This window comes from Coenobita brevimanus, chromosome 50 (assembly GCF_032717465.1).
Source record: "Coenobita brevimanus isolate Jiangsu-jjx chromosome 50, ASM3271746v2, whole genome shotgun sequence".
Taxonomy (NCBI): domain Eukaryota; kingdom Metazoa; phylum Arthropoda; class Malacostraca; order Decapoda; family Coenobitidae; genus Coenobita; species Coenobita brevimanus.
In genome coordinates this window covers 50230521-50251923 of record NC_137003.1, presented here as the reverse complement: position 1 = coordinate 50251923, position 21403 = coordinate 50230521, and the positions used below count along the sequence as shown (strand labels likewise).

General features: G+C 43.3%; 1 protein-coding gene across 1 annotated transcript in view; it reads left to right on the top strand.

Annotated features, from left to right (window-relative positions):
* The window catches only part of LOC145399662 (ATP-binding cassette sub-family G member 8), a 107801-nt gene extending 98173 nt beyond the window's left edge, over positions 1 to 9628 (top strand). Inside the window, exons 8-14 of the mRNA XM_080272203.1 lie at positions 1764 to 1982; positions 2901 to 3069; positions 3468 to 3651; positions 5380 to 5671; positions 6701 to 6952; positions 8379 to 8531; positions 9440 to 9628. Of these exons, the coding sequence (XP_080128329.1) occupies positions 1764 to 1982; positions 2901 to 3069; positions 3468 to 3651; positions 5380 to 5671; positions 6701 to 6952; positions 8379 to 8531; positions 9440 to 9628 (1458 nt within the window). The remainder of the gene's footprint in view (positions 1 to 1763; positions 1983 to 2900; positions 3070 to 3467; positions 3652 to 5379; positions 5672 to 6700; positions 6953 to 8378; positions 8532 to 9439) is intronic.
* Positions 9629 to 21403: the final 11775 nt, after the last annotated feature.

Genomic DNA, 21403 nt, shown 5'->3' with positions numbered 1-21403 from the left:
TGACACTGATGAAAGACTGACACGGGTGATACATGGGTGACTGATACGGGTGACACATATGGGTGATTCTGATACGGATGACATAATGTGACTTAATACGGGTGACAGTATAGGTGAGTGTGATACGGATGACACGTACAGGTGACATGGGTAACACTGATACGGGTGACATTGATGTGGGTGACACATGCGGGTTATAAAAAACAAACCCCCCTCAATGTTTTTTTTTTTTTAATTCCACCAGTTATTTTTTTTTACCTGAATGAAAAAAAATGGTAAAGAAGACATGTCGGTGAGAAACTGTAAGTCCACCAGAATAAAGCTCGTTTTGAAAAGCCATTCACTCGAGTTCACTGCCCATCATACCGTGGAATGTTCTGCTCCATCCCAGACAAGAGTCCGAGAGCCGTATACATAAAAGATCGTAACTCCTTCAGGTCAAGCTCCGTATTATAATCTTAATCCTGCTATCTTCAGACGATTTCATTCAACATGGATAGGAAAATCAGGTTGTGAACGGGTTACTGGATACTTTCTAACCCCGCCATAACACATGGTTTCTCCCGTATAGAGAATAATCGTCTGGAGGAGCAAAAATAAGCGAGACAAAAAAAAAAAGATACGTTCCTGAATTCAGTGGCAAAGCCAACTATTGGGATAAAAAAATTCCAAGGCAGATTATTTTCATTAGAAGACATTGTTTCATTTTATATTTTCACTTCCATAATTGAGTAGGTTTAGTTGTCAAGTACCTGTATCAGTGAAGATAACAGAAATAGTTGTCAATATTCTACTCTTCATACTAGTAGCATTTTTTGCTTATTCTTGCCCCATACAATTTTTTTTTTTTTTTTTTTTTTTTTTTTTTTTTTTTTTTTTTTAAAGGAGTTGGTACAGCCATCTTTAGTCCTAACAAAACTAGAGCACTCCTCTAAACTGAAGCAAATTTTCGGTAAATGGCAAGAATAAACTGAAAAATGACGGAATATGAAAGGATTTAGGGAAAGAAGGTTTACAAATTCAGGTCCTTCGCGCAGTTATCACGGGCAATTTAGCTTCTGTTGCCCTAGTGTTGTCTGGTTTGTTTTGCGTCAGGTGTTGTTGCGTACGGGTTTTGTGAGGCGTGATGGTTTTACCACTGGTTGTTTCTCTGACTGTTTGTATGTCACCTTATTTGTATTCATACACATTGAATTTCTCACTCACATCATCTTTTCCCTTCTTAAATATGTTTGGATGAGTAAATTTGGAGTGTGTCGTCCTATCCCGGCTACCTTCCTTTCTTTGTTGGAAGCAGCCTACATATATAGATAGAAATTTCATACATACTCTCTCTCTCTCTCTCTCTCTCTCTCTCTCTCTCTCTCTCTCTCTCTCTCTCTATATATATATATATATATATATATATATAGATAGATAGATAGATAGATAGAAATTTCATACATACTGTATACTGACGCTCTCTCTCTCTCTCTCTCTCTCTCTCTCTCTCTCTCTCTCTCTCTCTCTCTCTCTCTCTCTCTCTCCATCTACCTATCTGTCTATCTACTTATGTATATATATACACTCACTATTCTTCTCCTCCTTTCTCTTTTCTCTCTACCGACCTATATACCCTCTAACGTTATCTCCATCCATCCCATAATTATCCGCCCTTCTCTCACTCATGGTCCATTATTCTACCGTCCAGTTACTTGATCGCTTATCCCTCATAGCATCTCTCTATCTACCTGTTTAACTAGCCCTCCCACTTCCACTCACAGATCAACGGGCTCATCAACGACCTGGGACTCGAACAGGTGCGCCACACACGAGTCAAGGACCTGACCCTCAGCGAGAGAAGGAGACTGAATGTAGCCTGTCATCTGCTGCTCGAGACTGATGTGGTGCTGCTCGATCAACCTACTAGGGGCATGGATATATTCGACACCTTCTTCCTCGTCGAGTACCTTAGGCAGTGGGCGTGTCGAGGCAGGATTGTGGTAGGTTGTGGTTTGTGTGGTGGTGAGATTGTGGTAAATGGTGGTTAGGTGGTGGTGGGATAGTGGTAGGTAACGACTGGTTGGTGGTTGGGATAATGGTCGGTTGGGTTATGGTAGCTGGTGGTCGGGTTATGGTAGCTGGTGGTCGGGTGGTGGTGGGATAGTGGTAGGTTGGATGATGATAGGTATGGTGGCAGATATGGTGACTGGCGTGGTAATCGATAATGGTAAGTAGAGGATTTTTTTTCCCGGGGAGGTGAATTGATCAGATCGTGGTAATTGGAGAAAAGAAAGATGGTGGTGGTCCGTGTGTGTGTGTGTGTGTGTGTGTGTGTTCCAGTACTACAGATAGCGCTTCTTTGTGTTTTACTGTAACTTCCTGTAGACCAGTAGATAGGGTTCTTGCCTAGTACTCATACCCACCCCCCACCACTTGTGTCGCGGCGGCATGCTGTACCGCACACTAAGGGAGGGAGAGTGTATGTGGGACTTCCTTTCTTAATTAACTCGTCCTCAGTGAGATCGAAGGACGGTGCGTTGGCTCTCCCTTCCCCGTATGGCTGTATGAAGGTGGATGATGATGATGATTGATGATGATAATAATGTAGATGATGATGAAGAGCCATGCTTGTGAACTGATCTCCCTTCCCTGTATGGTTATATGAAGATGGGTTGTAATGATGATGATGATGATGATGATGATGATATTCTCATCACTATATACCCCCCAAAAAACTGATATAGGCAGTAAGTTACAGAACCCTCACCATTTTTTAGTTTTGGTTTTGGTATCGAAGCAATGATGCAGTAAACAGAAGAGCTAGACTTCAAGCACCTTTAATCGCACATACCAGAACTGGTTGTTACTTTTATGGTTTGGTTTGTGCAGGACAACTTATTTTCTCCCTCTCCTCCCAGATCCTGACCATCCAGCCTCCCACCTACGAGATCTTCACCATGATATCCCGCGTGGCGCTCATCTCTACGGGGCGTCTCATGTACTTTGGTAGGAGGCGTGAGATGCTACCCTACTTCGCCTTCATTGAGTACCCCTGTCCTGCATACAAGAACCCTTCAGACTACTACCGTCAGTATTCTTGCTGTTGACAAATTCACCAATCCTGTGTGGAGGTTGTAAAAAAAAAAAAGTTAATAGGCATATTTTTGGCAATATCTGAATGTCACTTTTCTGATAGTGACATGTAACAGTGGTACACAGCCTAATACACTGAAATACATTTTTATATTGAAAATAATATTACTGATAAAATATTGTCAGTTGTTTATCATTTTACATATACAGACAAGTAAATTATTTGTATTAGGCTGTAAGCTCTTCTCTTTCTCGTTTAGCTTTATAAATTGTAAGTTACTATCGAAAATGCTCGAAGTCCAGTATCATTTCCTGAAAAGAGCAATTTTTTTCTCTTTACCCATTGATTGCTTTTGTTGATCCACTTGATCACAAAAATTTACTGTCCACAGTTGACCTTGTGACCTTGGACGACCTGAGCGCTGAGGCGATGCTGGAGTCCTCACAGCGTGTGGAGATGCTGGCGGAGACGTTCAGGCGGAGGCAAGAGGCACTCAGCGATCCAGGAGCACCGGGACCTATGCCACCTAAGGTCCGCAAGGAAAACCTCTGCCTGCAGCTGCTCGGCCTCTGGATGTAAGTGGCGGCAGTGGGTTATGATTTATCCACTTTAACTTGGCGGAGAATGTGTCCTTATGCAGACTATTTTCCATTGCTTAGAAGCAGAATAACACGATACAACGACTCTGCATCCTCTCCAAAACAGTTTTTCGTGTTTAGCACCATATTTAGACTTCATCTCCTGTTGCAGGTTAATTAACATCCAAGGTGGCAGTTTTAGGTGAAGTTAAAGTAGGCAGAGAATTTTATGTTTCCCATTGTGAGGTGTAGCTAGAGGTCCGAGGACTGGATGATGCTGGAAACGCCAAGGCGATACGAAGCAGGGCATATTTACAGTATCCAGTGATATTCCAGACGTACAGTGGTTACCATTTCCCGTACAACATGATACACTGGTTTAAGATAACCGCAGGACAAGGTACGGCCAAGTAGGACAGGGTATAGTGAGACTGGGCAAAGTATGATGAGACAGGGCAGGACAGACTTATAACAGCTAGCAATGTCCCAGACGTGGAGTGATCTACCATTTTCTGTACAGGATAATACACTGACTTAGCTGGTATGATTTCATAATACACTGTATTTGGATGATGCTCGTAGCTGATGATTTTTTTTTTTTTTTTAGTGGTGTTGGAGGCCATGTGCTTGACGGCTGAAGTGTTGTAGATGCAGCAAGGTAGAGTTAGGTTTGGGAGGATGATGCAAGCTAGGGTGGGGGAGAGCAAGGTGGGGCAGGGTAATGGAAGAAAGACTGAGTCTGAACAAAATAATACAGGGCAGACTTAATTCAGCTATTAACATTCCAGACTTGCAGTGATCTATCAGCTCCAGTACAACATGATCGCTGGGTATGATGTCGATGGCTGCAGTGATGTCAGTGATGGTGTGGTAGGGCTGTAGATTGCCAGGTGCTGTAATGTTGAGGTGGAGTAGGTGTGACAGGGTAAAGTTGGACAGTATGTAGTGAACCGGGATAGGATGAGGCAGGGTAGGTTAGGATGAGGGTGGTTGAGGAAGGATAAAACGAGGCTAGACAAGCTGTGAAATGTCAGGGCAGAACAGAGCAGGATCATACATAGAGAACTGCGGCAGGAGAGAGTGACGTAGAGCATGGAGGGTGAAGCGGGGCACGGCAAGGCATGGTGAGGCAGGATGGTAAGATGAGAAAGGACAGAATGGGGAAGGATAGGGCTGGACGGACATGCAAGAGCCAACAGTATTGCAGCATTGCAGTCTCCCTGTTCCCATATAACATGATGCTCTGGTTGGGTATAACGTTGCTCGCTGGTGTGATGTTCGTGGTAGTTGGGGAAGTGTACTTGGACAGCAACATGTTAGGTGTTGAAGGGTTAAGATACTCTAGGTGTGGAAGGATGGGTAGAGTGAATGCAGGCTATAGTGTGTTTGAGCAACATGAGGAAGAACAAGGCAGGCAAGGCAGGTGAGACAGTAGATGAGACTGAATATACCCAATGCAATTCCAGGGGTGCAACGATCTACTAGATGCCTCAAAACGTAATGTACTGACTAGATATGACCCTGGTAGCTGGTATTGTGTTTGTGGTGGTGGTGGTGGTGGGGAGAACCAGTCTACTGGAACCACGTTATGTTAATTACTACAGCGTCAAGGTACTCTTAAGTGGGCAAGGTGAGGCAGGGATGGATGGTGCAGGATAAACTGAGAGAGGATGAGGCAAGGCAAAAAGAGACAGGACAGACTTATAACAACTAATCACATTCCAGACGTGCAATGATATACCAGTTCCCGTACAACATGATGCACTGGCTGGGTATGACGCTAGTGGCTGGTGTGATGTCAGTGGTGGTGGGGGCGGTGTTCTGGGACGTCCGTAGCGCCGCCACCCAGCACCAGGAGTCAGTAAACAACCGCGCCGCCTTCCACTATGTGATGGCCAGTGTGGCGTTGTGGCCCATCCTGCTTATGGCCATATCGGAGGTGTGGCGGGACAAGCCGGCGGTGGCCAGGGACGTGGCAGATGGCCTGTACTCCAAAGGGATCTACATTATTACCAAGGTTGTTGGAGATTCTTACCCCTTCAGCCAGATGATAATTAACAAATAAACACATAATTATTAAACCCTTTCAGCAGGAGGTTATATTTTTCGGTAAACTCTGGTTACCACCTGCCTGTTTTATTTTGCTCTAAAGAGGTATTGCACGGAAAGGGAGCTTAATGGAGACTGTTTCTTCATAGGAGAGGTGGATGTTGTATTTAGGATATACTTCAGCTCTGATTTATGTACACAAAGAGACCATAGGTCACCCAGGAAATTATCTATCATTTTTTAAAATCTATCGAGGAAAATTTGAATCACCCAGGACACACATTAGGCCAGATGAGACTGGTTAACTTTCACAATTTTCATAATCTTCAGACAAATCTGGGAAGATGTTGGGTTTCTCCACCCAATATATTCATTTAAAACAAATTTAGAATAATGGTAATAACCGTTGTGGTGTGGATGTGGATGTGATAGGAAGCGTTATGAGGAACACACTGAGGTGGTTTGGCCATGTGGAGAGGATGGAGGGTGAAAGACTGACGAAGAGAGTGTATGAGAGTGAGGTGGAGGGGGGAAGAGGGAGGGGGAGGCCGAGGATGAGATGGAGGGATGGGGTGGAGAGGTATATGAGAGAGGGGGGTGTGAGTTGGGAGCAGGGCAGTGAAATGGCGGGGAACAGGGCGACTTGGAGGCGATTTGTTTGTGGCCACCCCAAACGGGATTGAGGCGTCTGGCAATAGATACATAGATAGATAGTAATAACCGTGATGACAACACTGATGTTGGTAGCCAAATTGCCAAAAGTATTTTTGACAAAAATCTGATCTGAAGTTTTGTGTACAGTATACACTACTAAAGTTACACAGGAAGAGTACAAATACGAGGAGATATGGTGCCACTGGTAGTACCTATCAGTATGGTAACATTGCCTGTGCCCGACCTCTACAGGTTTTCTGTAGCCTTCTGCAGGGACATAATGATGATGGTGATAAGGACTTATCAGTATGGCAGTTGTGGCTGAGTAAAGCCTTCTTCACAGATCTGCTACAGCTTCTTGGCAGCAGGGGGCACATTCCTAGCCTACATCCTACCGGCCTACACCATGGCAGGCGTTCCCTCCGCCGAGAAGTTCTACCTGTACTTGGCTTACATGCTGCTCTACCTCTATGCCGTTCGTGCCATCGCCATCGCCGCCGCCTGCGTGTTCGACTCCCGCCACGCAGCTGCCATGACCTCAGGATTCATACTGACGGTGGCCACGTTAGGGGCTGGCTACACTGTCCATCCTTTGGTATGTTGTGGTTACTCGTCGACTATCTTCTGTGCTGTGTTGTTTGGTGATGCCCCTCTCTTTTCATGCTTTAATTCCTTGTGTTCTGAATATCTCGCTGTATCTCCCCTCTCTTTTCTCCTCCTACCTCCTGCTCCTTTAGCCCTCTTCTCGCTGCCCTATCATCCTCTTTTTCCCTCATTTTATTCTTCTTCACTCTCTTCTCTCTTCCTTCTGCATTATGCTGTTTTGACTTAGCGACATGGCCATGTTAGGAACTTGGTTTATTATTCATTCTCTGGTTGTGTGTGTGGCTACTCATCTACTGCCTTCTGAGCTGGGTTCTTTGGTGATCTCTGTCTGTTTTCTGCTCTAACTTCTTGAATCTTCACCCTCCCCTCCTTCCCTCATTAGCCTCTCTTTCTTCTGCCCATCCTCTTCTCTTTCTCCTCTTTTCTCCTCAGTGCCCTAGTTTTGGGAGATATCCTCCTTCCTTCTTCTCTCACTTAATCATTTTCTTTCTCTATTCTCTATAGCGTTTTATGAATTGGTGATCTTCCCCTCTCTCTTCCCTCCACTGCCTGTGAATGAATGGTGTTACCAAAGAAATACCCGTATATGTGTATTGTTAGACAGAATAATTGGAAATACAGAACTTCAGCTTTCAAGAACCGTTATTAACATCTTTAGAACGACTTGCTAATTGGATAACATTCACTGTCCGTTCCCCTGCATTGGCGTAAGAACAGTAAATAATGGTTAACATTTTGCGCTCCCAAGTCTCATGTGTCGGGGGGGTGGCTGAGTATACTTTGGTTAGAAACTAAGAAAGTTTGGTTGCCTGATGGCATTACTGATCAACCATACACTCAGTGGGCGTAAAATACCAGACACTGTAAAGCATAAAAAGTGTTATTAGTAGTGGAAACTGGTGGAAGGTAGACACTGATTACCACTGACTGACTCGTCCCCACAGCATACAGATAATTGGGTCGTGTACTAATGTATATGTACCACTCTGTATATGAGATATGAGGGAGGCATGGCGTGGAATTAGAGGTCGTTACTAAACATGGACCGAAATCCATGAAGATACGATTGTTGAACCACCTCTCACAGGATGTCAGTGCCAGCCAGTATGGAAGGTGATCCTCATTTTGCGCCCCTTTGCCAGTTCTCGTGCGTTACAGAAGTAACTGTCTCTAGATATTGTTGGGGGGTGGGTTATCCATTTATGTTGAAATAATAGTCAATGATAGATTAACTTTACTTAATTAGCATTTTTTTATGCAGGGTAAGCATTGCTAGTACATACTGAACCGTCCCCATAACACACGATAATTGACAAAGGAAATCCAGTACATAACAACCCTGTATACATTCATGGATACTGCATAATCGAGTATATAGTTTATCTCTTCTCGTCCTGACCCTGCCCTTCCCTCAGGACCTGACGGCGTGGTCTTGGCCGACCTTGTGGTGGTCTCCTGTGAGGTGGCTGCTGCACGAGGTGGAGAGGATTGAGTTCCAGCACACTAATGAGTTTCTCTGTGATCGAAACCCCGTACTGCAGGATTCACTCTCGGCCATACAGAGAAAGGTAAGTTGTGTGTGTGTGTGTGTGTGTGTGTGTGTGTGTGTGTGTGTGTGTGTGTGTGTGTGTGCGTGCGTGTGTGTGTGTGTGTGTGTGCGTGCGTGCGTGCGTGCGCGTGCGCGCGTGCGTGCGTGCGCGGACTGGCGGGTGTCCCATCACTCAAAAGGTATCCTATCCTTTATGCTGAATGAATTAATTTGCCAGTAGTAGGAATAAAATAAAGTGGTATTTGTAATCATTGAAAATTTAAACACATTCACTATTAGTGTCCACCCACGGCAAATTAAATGCAACGTTCGTTAAATAAGGTGGAATCTGGAATAAAGTTAAAAGACGTCGTTGCGGTAAGACAAGAACAGATAAGGATAAGACAAGAGTTAAGAAACAGAATGGGTATGTTGCTGATAATCATGCTAGGATTGTAAAATATTACCCAGTTCTCAGTTACTTTGATGAGACTAATACGTTATTAGTTACATTTCCGTGTAATGCATTTCTGATGACGAATTAGAGAAAGCATTACCTGTGCAGTAACCATTCTCGATAATAAATGCCCTACAACCGACTTGCTAAAATATATGCATTAACGTTTTCCCTATGCACAGTGTAGACCTAAGGTACACATAGTCTGAGGCATAAGGACCGAGAGCTTTGAAAATGTTAATAATAGGTGAATGGAATATTATTTTCGTTGGGCACCGTGGTGATAGTTCTCCACTGTGGATTCCAATCATTTGTTTCTTATAGATGGAGATATTGTCATTTTACACTGAACATTGATGATACTCCCCCCCACAGTAATCTTGGTATTTACTTGTGCCTGTTTAGCCTGCGTGTCCCATCTACAGTAGAGGGAATGGTATTAGGTGCAGCACTGTTAATAGCAAGGCATTATCGTTTGACTCTTTTTCCAGGCACCGTGTGGAGTGGTGACTGGTGCTCAAGCCCTAAGGTTCCTAGGGCTCCATGAACCCAGCTTACCGGACACCTTCTACCCAGCCGTATTCATCCTGGCGGCGTACCTCTGTGGCCAGCTCGTCACCGTCATTGCCTTCGTCGCCAGCAAGAAGCCCAACAGAACGAAGAAGTACAAAACCGAGTAGCGTATAACGTAATCTGAAACGGTAGATGTAGGTAGATAAATGCCGTATGCTTAAAATTTAACCTTTTGACTAAGAAAAGTGTTTTCTGATATTTTTGCTTCACCTACACGATTTTACTTAGCTCAGGGGGAGACATCAGGTTGCGAAGGGGTTGATGGAGACTATCCTACCCCCTTAGTACAGATGGTTTCCGCAAAGTTAACTAAATCGTCTGGAAGCAGCAGGAATAAACTAAATGAATGAATTATCGAATTCGAGAGTAAATCTTGAATGGCAAAAGGAAAGCCAAACCTCAAGTTTTTGACGGCTATTGACGGAACCCCCAATGTTATTAGATGCAGTCAGCCTGCATCCCACATTACAGTGTGCAGCCAGCAACGGTACAGAGGCCAAACACGTTCATTCTTCGATACAAGCCTCAGAAATCATTGTCAAAACTGATGGCTTGCTATTATATTTGCGATGTAAGTTTTAAGCATACGACCGTAAGTTTGTAGTTTTTGAGAAAGTACGCACATGTATGTAAATTTTGTGTGTGTGTAAATTTTGTTGAGTGTGTTAGTTGTTGTAAGTAATATTTGAGTTTGAATTGTAATATATATGTGCAATTTCGTAAATAACTTATTACTTTAGAAGCATTTATTACTGTGTATGTTGTAGCTGTTGATTAACATTTTGTAGTACTTTGAAGTTTTTGCTAACCATGTAAATGTACAATACTTACCCCACATGCATCTTGTGTGTATGTACAGTATGTATGTATGAGAGAGAGAGAGAGAGAGAGAGAGAGAGAGAGAGAGATTCACCCTAATACAGTATTAATTAAGGACTTCCTGCAATGAATAAACTGCGTGATGAATGAGAACAGGTGTACATATACAATAGCCAAAAACAATAATTGCCTCAGTATATCTTCAGCCTTCGCCCAGTTGCTCAATCTCTTACCACTGGCTGTTAGGTAGATTAGTATACATGTTCGTGATCCATAAGTAAGAGGTTTGTAGCGGAGAGAAGCCAAGAAGGTACATTAGTAACAAGAAGCTAAGGTACGATTGTAGGATAAGAGGGAAATGCATTACGGTGAATATTCTTTTTTAGTACTTGTAGCACATAAGCAGAAAGGAACATGTTGACAGAATGTGCTAGAAGAAATGAATTAGAAGGAAAGTGTTAGAGGAATGCTAGAGGAAGCCGTGCCAACTTCTCGATTGCTAGGAATTGTCTCATTTGGCTAATAAAATATCTTGGAACATAAGAAGCAGCAAAAGAGTAATTCAGGATAGATTTTCCCTTTTTGACTCGGCTGAAGAAAACCGCCTTACATGAATTTGAACAGAATATCCCGTTGCGTCCGAAACAGGGACAGGGTTAATCTGTTCAGCCCAAGGACGTCTTCATTAAGTTGATTAAAATCTTTGTTGTTAAGATGAAGAATTTAAAACATGTCCTCGGGCTAAAGTGACCAAGGATTCATAGCGTTATTCCCCAGAAGTGGTAGCGGATGAAAAGTATCTGTTTTAAAGTTACACTTAATTAGACAAAGACAATCAATTTTTGCTGAGTCTTGATCTTCCCTTAGAACACGACCCATAGTAGTCACTTTACCTCTAGGTTCCCAGTTATACTGCTGCATGAATAGGGACGAGGGTTTAGATTTACGGTAACAACACGTGGGTTATTTAGACAGACACATTCAACTATTTAAAAACCCCAGACCTTTCCTAGAAAACGACCCATAACAGTCTATGTCATACCCAGGTCCCCAGCTGTACTGCTGGGTGAACAAGTTGAAAGGGGGGAGGATTACATGTGTCCTGTTATGTAAAGTATGTGTAGTCTTTGCTGTCTCGTCAGGGTACATAGCTTCAGATAAAAACGTGTGCTCATCGCTGGCGCAACGTGGGAAATAACCACTTCAGTACGGTGACGTCTTGTTTTAAATCTTATTCTTAAAGTCCGTAGGATGATTTTATTCATCTTAGTGACTTTTTTCAAACTGGAGGGGTTAAGAAAAGCACATAATAACCCTCCACCACTAAAGGTTTTTCCTAAGTTGAATAAGATCGTCTGATGTTAACGTAAATAATCCAATAAAGACACCATCTTATTGAATGGGTTAATATTTAATTTAAACTCTGTGCACCATACCATTGTGCACAGTTTTAATGTAGGTATGTAGAATGTAGACAGTGTCGTTGGTGTTAGCACTGTGAAAGGCTGGGATTTCTCTCAGATGAATAAAACTGTCCGATGTTGGTCATAATAAGCATAAGTGAAGCCCTGTCATCCTATGGGCACATGTAAACGTACAGTATTTCGTTTTTGTGCCACTAATACCGTATGAACCGTGATCGCAGCTATTCCTTTTATGTTAAAATTAGTAGTTTTTCCAGTTCACGATCTTACCTGCCCCATTGCAATAGTGGGTCATTAGGTTAGGATAATGATAAAGATGTTTATGTCTGAAGGTCACCAGTTTCAGTCGCATTGCTGTGTGTAGGCTGCTCAGAATGTTTGGCACGTGAGGGAGATTGAGCAGCAGAGGTCAGTTTTTGTGTAGCTGTTATCAGGGTCATCACACAAAATAGACAGGTACTGATGAAAATGCATTCAGAAAAGACTAAGAGGTTGCTAGCTAAGAAACCCCTCCACATTATGGCCAGAAAATTGTTATAAGTCTCTGGAGTATTGGTAAGATCTCTACAGTATCGTTTATATCCCCCGGAAATATAACTAAACGCATGAATATTCTTAAAAACTGTAGAATAATGCCCGAATTTTGGATTATCACTATAATCTTTGGACTCGCTAGAATCTCATGAGAATCCTTAGTACATACAGTTTAGCTAATATATAAAATGCGGCTAAAATCGCTGGCTTATCACTAAACTGTCTATTGTAAAAAGAAAAAAAAAATCCCAAGAGCATCTTGAAGAGTTCTAAAATATCACCAATACATCTATCGTATCAAGAAAATCCCTGGAACATAACTAAGTACGCGGCCACACTAAATGCTTGGTGGCGCGGACGGTGCGAGAAGGAGTTTGCATCACTGTATTCCATAACAAGTGGCCCCACTGGATACGGGCGGGGACGGCCGGGAACTTCAATGGGTTACAGTGGTACAGAACCCCTGCCCCAACCTGCAAGGATTTTCGGTGTGGACTTGGCCGAAGAGATCTAGAATATTATAAACATATATACAGTAACCAGAAAACCCACTGACATTCTTTTAAATCTCTACAAAAGCGCTAACTGTACAACCGCGACCTTCTCTGCGTCACACTTGCCACTCCACACCTGGTCAGTCTGATAAGCATTCATAATCACCAGTTCTGTACTCATACCTTATCTTTTCATAGGGTATATACAAGACGTCTCCCAAACAGAATGTAGGGGATTTTTTTTTTTCTTATAAACAAGCCGTAATTGTGAGGGTACGATATAGGAATGAAATTTTTCCTCATTTTTTGCAATTATATAAACCAGGTGAAAATACTTACTGCATGAATGCGTGTCTCGGATGGTTTGATCTTTCCACAGTTTATTCGCCAGTCTTTAGGAAGAAGACTAGTCGTCTGACTGTACCATAGTAGCCTCTTGCTTAGCGGTGGTACAGACTGTTCAGATTGTATAAATGCGCCCACGCGCTAAATTTCACCGGACACTGAATGTTCTCTTACTTTTATGCATTCCTTGTATTTCTGGATCCTACCTCACCCCATTACGTAGGTGGGAACTACGGTTGCGATGATAATGCAGAACACAACGGACTCTTTTATTGGGATCAGTCCCAGAGTACTGTATTTTTCACAATAAGCACAGTTTTATTAACTGGATCTATATGGTAAAGCCATAGAAATTATCATCATCCTAAAATTCTTCGAGTACATCACGGAAAGTGAAACATTCGACACGCGGTAGCCAAGACCTTGGTTATGTTTCGTTGGCATTAAGCAGTCTTCAGGTAAAGCTGGGAAGACACTTGGTTCACTAATTACACCACAGCTATTAGATGCCTGATGATATAGTGGCTTAAGACACTATAGTCGAGGTGCAGTCTTCTGTTAGTGAAGCAGTGGGCAGTGTTCTGTGAAAGTCATGCATTAGTCATATATTTGTGTGTCCAACTCAAGAAGATTGTCGCTCCTGTTATCGAGTTCATGTCTCTCCGTGTACTCTAGATATGGGCAGCCCTGTAGCTCGACAGAAGCTGTGGATCGTGGTGACCATAACGTCATTAATATGTAGTGAAAGACCTATCTTAAGAGGTTTATTTTTATTGCATTAAGTCAAGTATGTTATGATTTATTTTTGCCGTCCGTGTGTTAATGGAGCTGATTATTTTTCTAGAAGAAATGCTCAGTGATCTTACTCTGAATAAATCCCTTCGTTTATATCACTTGTCCCGTTAATGATGAAAAAAGACAACTTAGACATTAGTGGAAGTGAACATAATCCAACAGACGAGCTCCTGTGCTGTTGATGGAGTGAATGTTCGAAGTTGGTTTTATTTTATAGACATTTTGGAAACGTCAGTGACAAGAAGCAAGTCTGTGTTACGTAGATCAGCAGTTTTTTTTTATCTGTAACACGATATAAGCTGTTCTGTTTTATTTGTGCTGTATATTATGCAAAGGATGAATGTGTCATCACTGCTTTTGTGGTGAAGTGTGAAAGTCTGCCCTAGCATTTAACAGTAGATTTACAATACCATGATATACATATACTGCTCTGATGTAGTAAATACTTGTTTATGTTTGTAAATAAACTGATTCGCAGTATGTTTACTAGATTTTACATAGATAGTGACCTTTTGAATAGTACGACCTAAGCACTTATATAACCTCTTGAATCAGTTAATGTATTCTCTGTGTATTCTTGTCGCTTCCAGATGATTTTACTCATCTTAGGGGAGACATTTTGTAGTGAAGAGGTCAGTGAAAGTTATATCTACCCTCCCCCCCGCCAGTTCATAAAGTCTTTCGTAGTCGGAAAAAGAAACTGTCTGGAGGCAGCAAGAATGAATTATAAGATACATCAACGAACTGGAGAGGCAGCGATAGATAGCCTACCCACTACACGGCTCAGATAGTAGTTATAGATAAAGAACTGTGGCATTTACACTTCCAGTACGGTATGTATGTTTGTAAAGTACGTATTGTACCGGCGGACATGCGCACGTCAGACAGGGGTGGAGGTGGATAGTTCTATTGCGCACGTTAAAGCAGCTTTTACAGGGTCTGATGGGTGACTGGGTAGCAATGTAAAAGAGAGCAACCTTCGTCATACCACTGTATATTACCATTGGCTTCTTTTTCACCGTCTGTATCATCCATCTGTCCAACTTTGTTCATGACACCCCTTTGACTTCATATATATATATATATATATATATATATATATATATATATATATATATATATATATATATATATATATATGTGTGTGTGTGTGTGTGTGTGTGTGTAGATAGATAGATAGATAGATAGATATAGATAGAGAGATAGATTATATATATATACACACAGATAGATATTCCACAGGTTGTGCCTTGTGTCTGTTCTTCCCCCTCTTTGGCTTTCCCCTTTATAACCTTGTTTCGTCCTTTGTTTTATATCTGTCTTGCTCGCCTCAAAACCGCAGAATGACTTCACCTCCTTCAGAATGAGGGTACACGAGATGAGGAGAGGACGATTGAGAAGAGAGGGAAGAGAGTGAAGGGGAAGTAGAAGAGTTAGGGACGATAGGAAAAGGGAAGGAGAGAGTGGAGGAGGAAGACAGGGAAGCAGGGCGAGAAATGCTGAGAAAGAGTGGATGACGAGAAGGCGGGAGGTGCGAGGGAAGTGAGGGAAGAGACAGTGAAATGGGAGGAGAGAGAGAGAGAGAGGGAGGGAGGGAGGGGAATGATGGAGGAGGAATATAGGAGCGATTAGGGGGCTTGCCGGCTTGGTCGGTTTAATGCTGGCCTCACATTTATAGGATGCCCTGAGTGGTGGGTTCGTGCCCCACTGACTGCCACTGAATTTGTGGGGTGGAGGCTCACAAACTAACGTTTTGTCTACAACAGTCAAATGACCAAAAACCTACACCATACCACTGTCTGCTTCAACTGTCTTCTTTTTTACCGTCTGTACCTTATATCTGTCTTACCCTAGTCCTAACCCCTCTATGGCTTTTAGGAAACGAAGGATAGGAGCAAGGGAAGAGGAGAGGAAAGAGTGAGGTAAAAGGAGATTGAGATTGAGATGAGGGCTTAGAAAGGGAGGGAGGGAGTGTGAGACGAAACAGAGAGGAATGAGAGAGTTGGAGAGGAGGAGAAGGTGGTAGGAACGAAAGAGGAGAGAGTGATATGACTATGAGGAAGGAGTAGGGAGAGGTAAAGTGGAGGAAAAGGAGGCAGGCGAATGACAGAGGGTTGAGAAGGAGGGAAGAGAGAGGTATGAACGTGGGAAAGAAGGGAGGAAAGAGTAAGGGAAGAAAAGAAAAGTAGGGGCACGGAAGGGGAGGTAGGAGAAAAAGAAGGGGACAAAAAAAGAGGCATGAACGAGGGGAGGGAGGGGGTAGTGTGGGAGAAGGAATAGAGGCAGAGGCGAAGGAAAGGAGGGAGAAGAGTGAAGCAGAGAAGCAGGAAAGGGTGAGGAGGGAGTCGGTGAGCAGCGAGGTGACGGCAAGTGAAGAAAGGGAGAAGAGAGTGAGGGAAAAGGAGAGAGAGGTAGGGGTAAGGAATGGAAGAGTGAGGGGGTGAGAGTGATGGAGGAGAAATTAGAGGTATGGGCGAGGAAACAGGGAGCGAGGTCGGAGGGTGAGGCCTATGGCGTAGTAAAATCCCGAGTCATGGCCATAAATGCTAGAGGTTGCCATACCCACGCTAGACTTATGGACCCAAGGCCTAGATCAGTATCTGTGTCCGTATCAGTCCATATTAAGTCCACTGCAAGACTGGACCTTCTCAGAGGGAAAGCTAAAACCATATTTAATTTTTCCTCCATACTGATGAAGTACGAATGGGGAAGGGGTGTTTGAATGGAAGTGATGCATATACAGATCGAAGTGTTGTATTCGCCGTTTTTGTGTGTATCAACTTCTGCATACAGTATGACATCGGTAGAACCGACATATTACCGCCACTCATTTCACGTCTGCTACGGCGTGAACACGATTCTTAGAATCCTGTGGTTCTTTACTCTTCTTGCCGATATTATACCGGCACAGGTAATTCTGTTTTCCGAGACCTCAAATCACTGTTTGGATAGGCCCACATAACTGGTACAACAGAAATCATCAGTATCATCGTCATCCGTCCAGTAAAATTGGCCACTCAGTTATTCAGTCATCATTCAAGCCTTGTAAGTTATTAGCTTCGCCACACACAGCATATAATCCACATAAACATACTTCTTAATTCCTGTGGAACGTCGACTGCCAAGTTAAAGCAAGAGGGGAACCATCGTCATGTGCATCTCGGTGCGCATATATTTTTCTTAGTTTATACCTTCCTCGGCTTGAACTTAGTTGTGTATTAAGACTGCTTGTTTATATTGTTTTCGCGTCTTCATTCACTGACACAGCTACAACACTTAACAACCAAACTAGATTGTAAATTAAGGTCAAAATTACATCCAAACAACATTATTTATGAGAAAAATTCAATGGTATGGAGACTTATTTGTTGCAAAGATTAGTCAAGATCGTCTGTATATACCTCTTCGATTTTGCCTACCTCCACCACGTCTCCTTTCTACGAATTCTCTCAGAAATATAAACAAACAGATGACGTCCCGTAATTCGCAGGTCCGTCTTCCGGGAACCAGCTAGAGATCATTAAAGGGCTTATGCTTCTTGGTCGTGACGGAAGGGGAGAGGAGGGAGGGAGTTGGGGGAGGTAGGGGAAAGAAGGGAGGGAGGGGGTGGGGAGAGGAAAGGGAAAAAGAGAGAGAGGGAAAGTGGGAGGAAGAGAGGAGAAGAGAGCAGACAGGGGGTGGATTAAAGGAGGAGCGAGAGGGCAAGGAGAGGAAGAGAAAAAGAGAGAGGAGGCAGATGAGGGAAGACATCAGAAGAAAAGGGGCACAGGGAAGGAGAAAGGAGAGAGAGGGCAGGGGGAGGAAGAGATGAGAGAGGGGGAAGGAGAGGGAAGACGGAAGGGGGAGGGAGGAAAAGGAAAAAAAGAGGGAAGGAGCGAGGAAACAAGGAAGGTACAGAATAAAAGGTAGGAAACAAGAAAGAAACGGGGAGGGGGATGCGGAATCAGTGGATGAGGAAGGAAAGACTAGGGAAGCAGACAGGGAAGAGGAAGCAACTAGGGAGCAGCAGGACAGATAGAGGAAAGGAGGGAAGGAACACGGGAGAAGGAAGGAGAGAGGAGAAAAGGGATTAAGGTGGAGGGAATTAGATAGGACAGTGTACTGGCAGTGTTAAGAGTGAAGGACGTGACTTTTTCTGTATCTTTAGGTCCCGCTGTTATACTGCCTTATGGGTCCGACGCTTGGCATAAACTTGATAGTCTATTCTCTGAAGCCAAGCAGTATTACTTGGCTCTAATGAACCTCATTTTTAATGAATACATGCTAATGTTGTCTGACTCAAGACTGGTACGGTGATCTTAGAGGTGTATGTTAGGGCATATCGGTGGATTACAGGAAGCCCAGTAAGGCCTGTTTCAACAAAATGTAATCACACACTGTTCCCTACCCCAGCCTGGGATTGGACTCAGCTTTTTTTTTTTTTTTTTTTTTTTTTTTTTTTTTTTTTCTGATCAGCAGACGATTTTCCTAACCGCCCGACCACCGCTTGTACTTGTTAGCCCCCAAATCAGTATATTCGTAGGTAATTCCTGTGTAATGGAGTTTTGATTGTTAGGTGGATGATGTTAAAATGACTGTGTGTTTAACTCTGCACGCCTTTATTAGCTGATCGTTCTCTTTATTTTGTGTTTTCCCTCACACCAACTCTCATTGGGAACTGGGACAGGAAAGATGACGGTAATAATGAGGAGGGGGACGACTTCGACGACGAGGACAAAGATTATGATGATGATGATGATGATGATTGAGAGGAGAAAAATAAGGCAAATTAATGCCTATTTATGAGGATCATAAAGTCAGGCATACAAACTGCTGCCCAGTCATCCACAGATTACGGTACACGACAGCCTAGTTTACAATCCAGATTACCGTTTCGGTTTTAGATACAAATAGGCTCGAGTAAAGAAGACACTGAGCAAAGGCTTCATGGTCGGCTCAGGAATCTAACTCAGGACCTCTGCTGTAGGTTGCGGGCCGAGTGTGTTTCCTACTGCATCACCGCCACCCCGAAAGGTATGTACATGTTAAGGAATTCATTTTTACTGATTCAGCGGTATGTCAAAGCCAGTGGTAATTTTGCTAACTTGTTAACAACAAAGCAGGTTCAAATATCACTTCGTTCGTTGGAAATCTACATGTAAGTAAAGGGAATACTAATCGTGACCTTATGGGGTACGAAAAAGCCTTGGATTTATATAACAGTGATAAGGAAATGGACCTGTTGTTTAAACTGACCCAGAAATATGTAGGTAAGGTCCACGTGTTTGTACCTATGAGGAAGAGTCCTTGATGTTATCTTCTGTGTATGTAGGGTCCGTTGATGTAACAGTGATGGGGAAGCGGACCTAAGCCAGACACATAAACACACACACAACCGATTCCCTGTCGTGACGGTGAGTTGCTTTCACAAGAGGGATATGGAATGGACAGGGCAAAGTCTTCCCATGTTTGTTGTTCCTCATTCAAAAGCAAATCACGCTTACGATATGAAATTTCTCTCAGAATGTATTTGATTTAGTTGAAAAAACAAGAAAAGGAGAGTGCATAATTTTCCCACGTTTCTTTTTTATCATGCAAAAATAAATATAAGTTACGACAGGGAATATCTGAGAATACCACCCCTGCATAAATGGTGACCTACAAATACACACGTAAGGGTCGCATGTGTGTACTGTGACGGAGCGTCCTTGTAACCACCTTCTGCGTAGCTAGGGTCCATTACACTATCTGGGGCACACGAGTGAATGGAGGTCTGTTTCTGGGTGCGTGTGAGCGAGAGAAAGGGGGGGCGTTGTTCCTGAGTAGAAACAGATTGCCTGTTATCGTAGTTGGTAACATTCTTCCACTGCACATTATATGCATGGTAGACATCTGGTAGGACTTGCGTAGGATGAGCTTATTTATGATGTGCTGTGACGCCTTGTAGCTGCACATTTCTTCCAAGTTTGTCGGCGATGTGACACGGGCGTATCCATGGCTGTAAGAGCGGAGGCGTGCCACAAAGTAGATATCCTTGACCCACATTGTTGAGAGAACTGGGAGGTAAAAGATTAAATAATTACGATTCTCCTGAGGAAAAATAAAATAAAATAAGAAGAGTGGTTGAGTTTCCTGGAACGAGGAAAAGAAAAAAGATGCGTGATATGACCCTGACTTTTTTTTTTTACTTTTTTTTTTCACACTGCAGCAACAGAATGTGATGATTGTTGTGATTTGCCGCGAGACTCATATTTTTTCCTTAGAGTAATATATACGAGGTGCTACCCAAAAGTTCCAGTAATTTGAGTACTGTAGGAATATAAGGTACCCTACCTCCTAGTTCTCACTATCGCCTTCGAACTAGTCCCCTTAGGCATGTATACAGCGGTCCCAGCGTTGCTTCCACGAGTCCATACATCCCCAGAAGGCTTCAGGCGTGATGGTCTTGAGCACTTCCTGCGATTCTCTCTGGATCTTCTCAATCGAGTCAAATCGATGCCCTTTCAGTCGTAATTTCAGCTTGGGAAACAGGAAAAAGTCGCAGGGGGCAAGGTCAGGCGAATAGGGTGGGTGGGGAATTACTTCCGTGTTAGTGGAAGCCAGGAACTACCGGACAACAACTGATGTGTGGGCCGGGGCGTTTCATGATGTAGGACCCAGTCCTTGTTCTTCCACTGTTCTGGACGTTTGCGGCGGATGTTCTCCCTCAGACACTGCAAAACTTCACAGTAAAACTTTCCGGTGACAGATTGACCGGGTGGGACGAATTCCTTGTGAACACTCCCTTGGATATCAAAGAAAGCGATCAACTGCGCCATTGGTCCGCCATAGCAAAACCAAACCACCTACACACCACGTTACAATACTATCGTAGCTTAACAACGCATCCGCTCGCAGACACGGCCGGGGCCACACTTACTCACAAGGGGTGCTGCTGACCCCTCCTAGCGGCAAAAGGCAAAACTGCAAACAGTTGACTCCTTCTGTTCAAATTACTGGAACTTTTGGGTAGCACCTCGTGTATATATATATATTTTCATTCATTCATTGCCAGACGCCATCTATCCCAAACGGGGTGGCCAAGGGCTTAGAGTTAATTGTTTTACAGGGAGAGGCACTAATCCTCCACCAACCCCACTTGACACGTAGGGATGCCAACAGCATCTGGTGTTCCCAGGCGGTCACCCAAGTACACCATATATATATATATATATATATATATATATATGGTGTGAGACTAGTGGGTGGTGGTGTATTAAATGGAAGTGAATGGTGGTGCGAGGAAGTAAGTATGAGCTGAGAAGAGACGGGCATGTGAAGTGTGGCTGCAGAGGAAGGATGAGGTATCATATGAATGGTATAAGGAAAAGAGGAATGGGGCAAGAAGGACTGTGCGTGATGCTAAAGTGGCAGCAGGTGAGAGGTGAGGTAGGCGGTTGACTGAGATTTTTCAACAAAATAGGAAAATGTTTTGGAAGGAGGTGAAGACAGT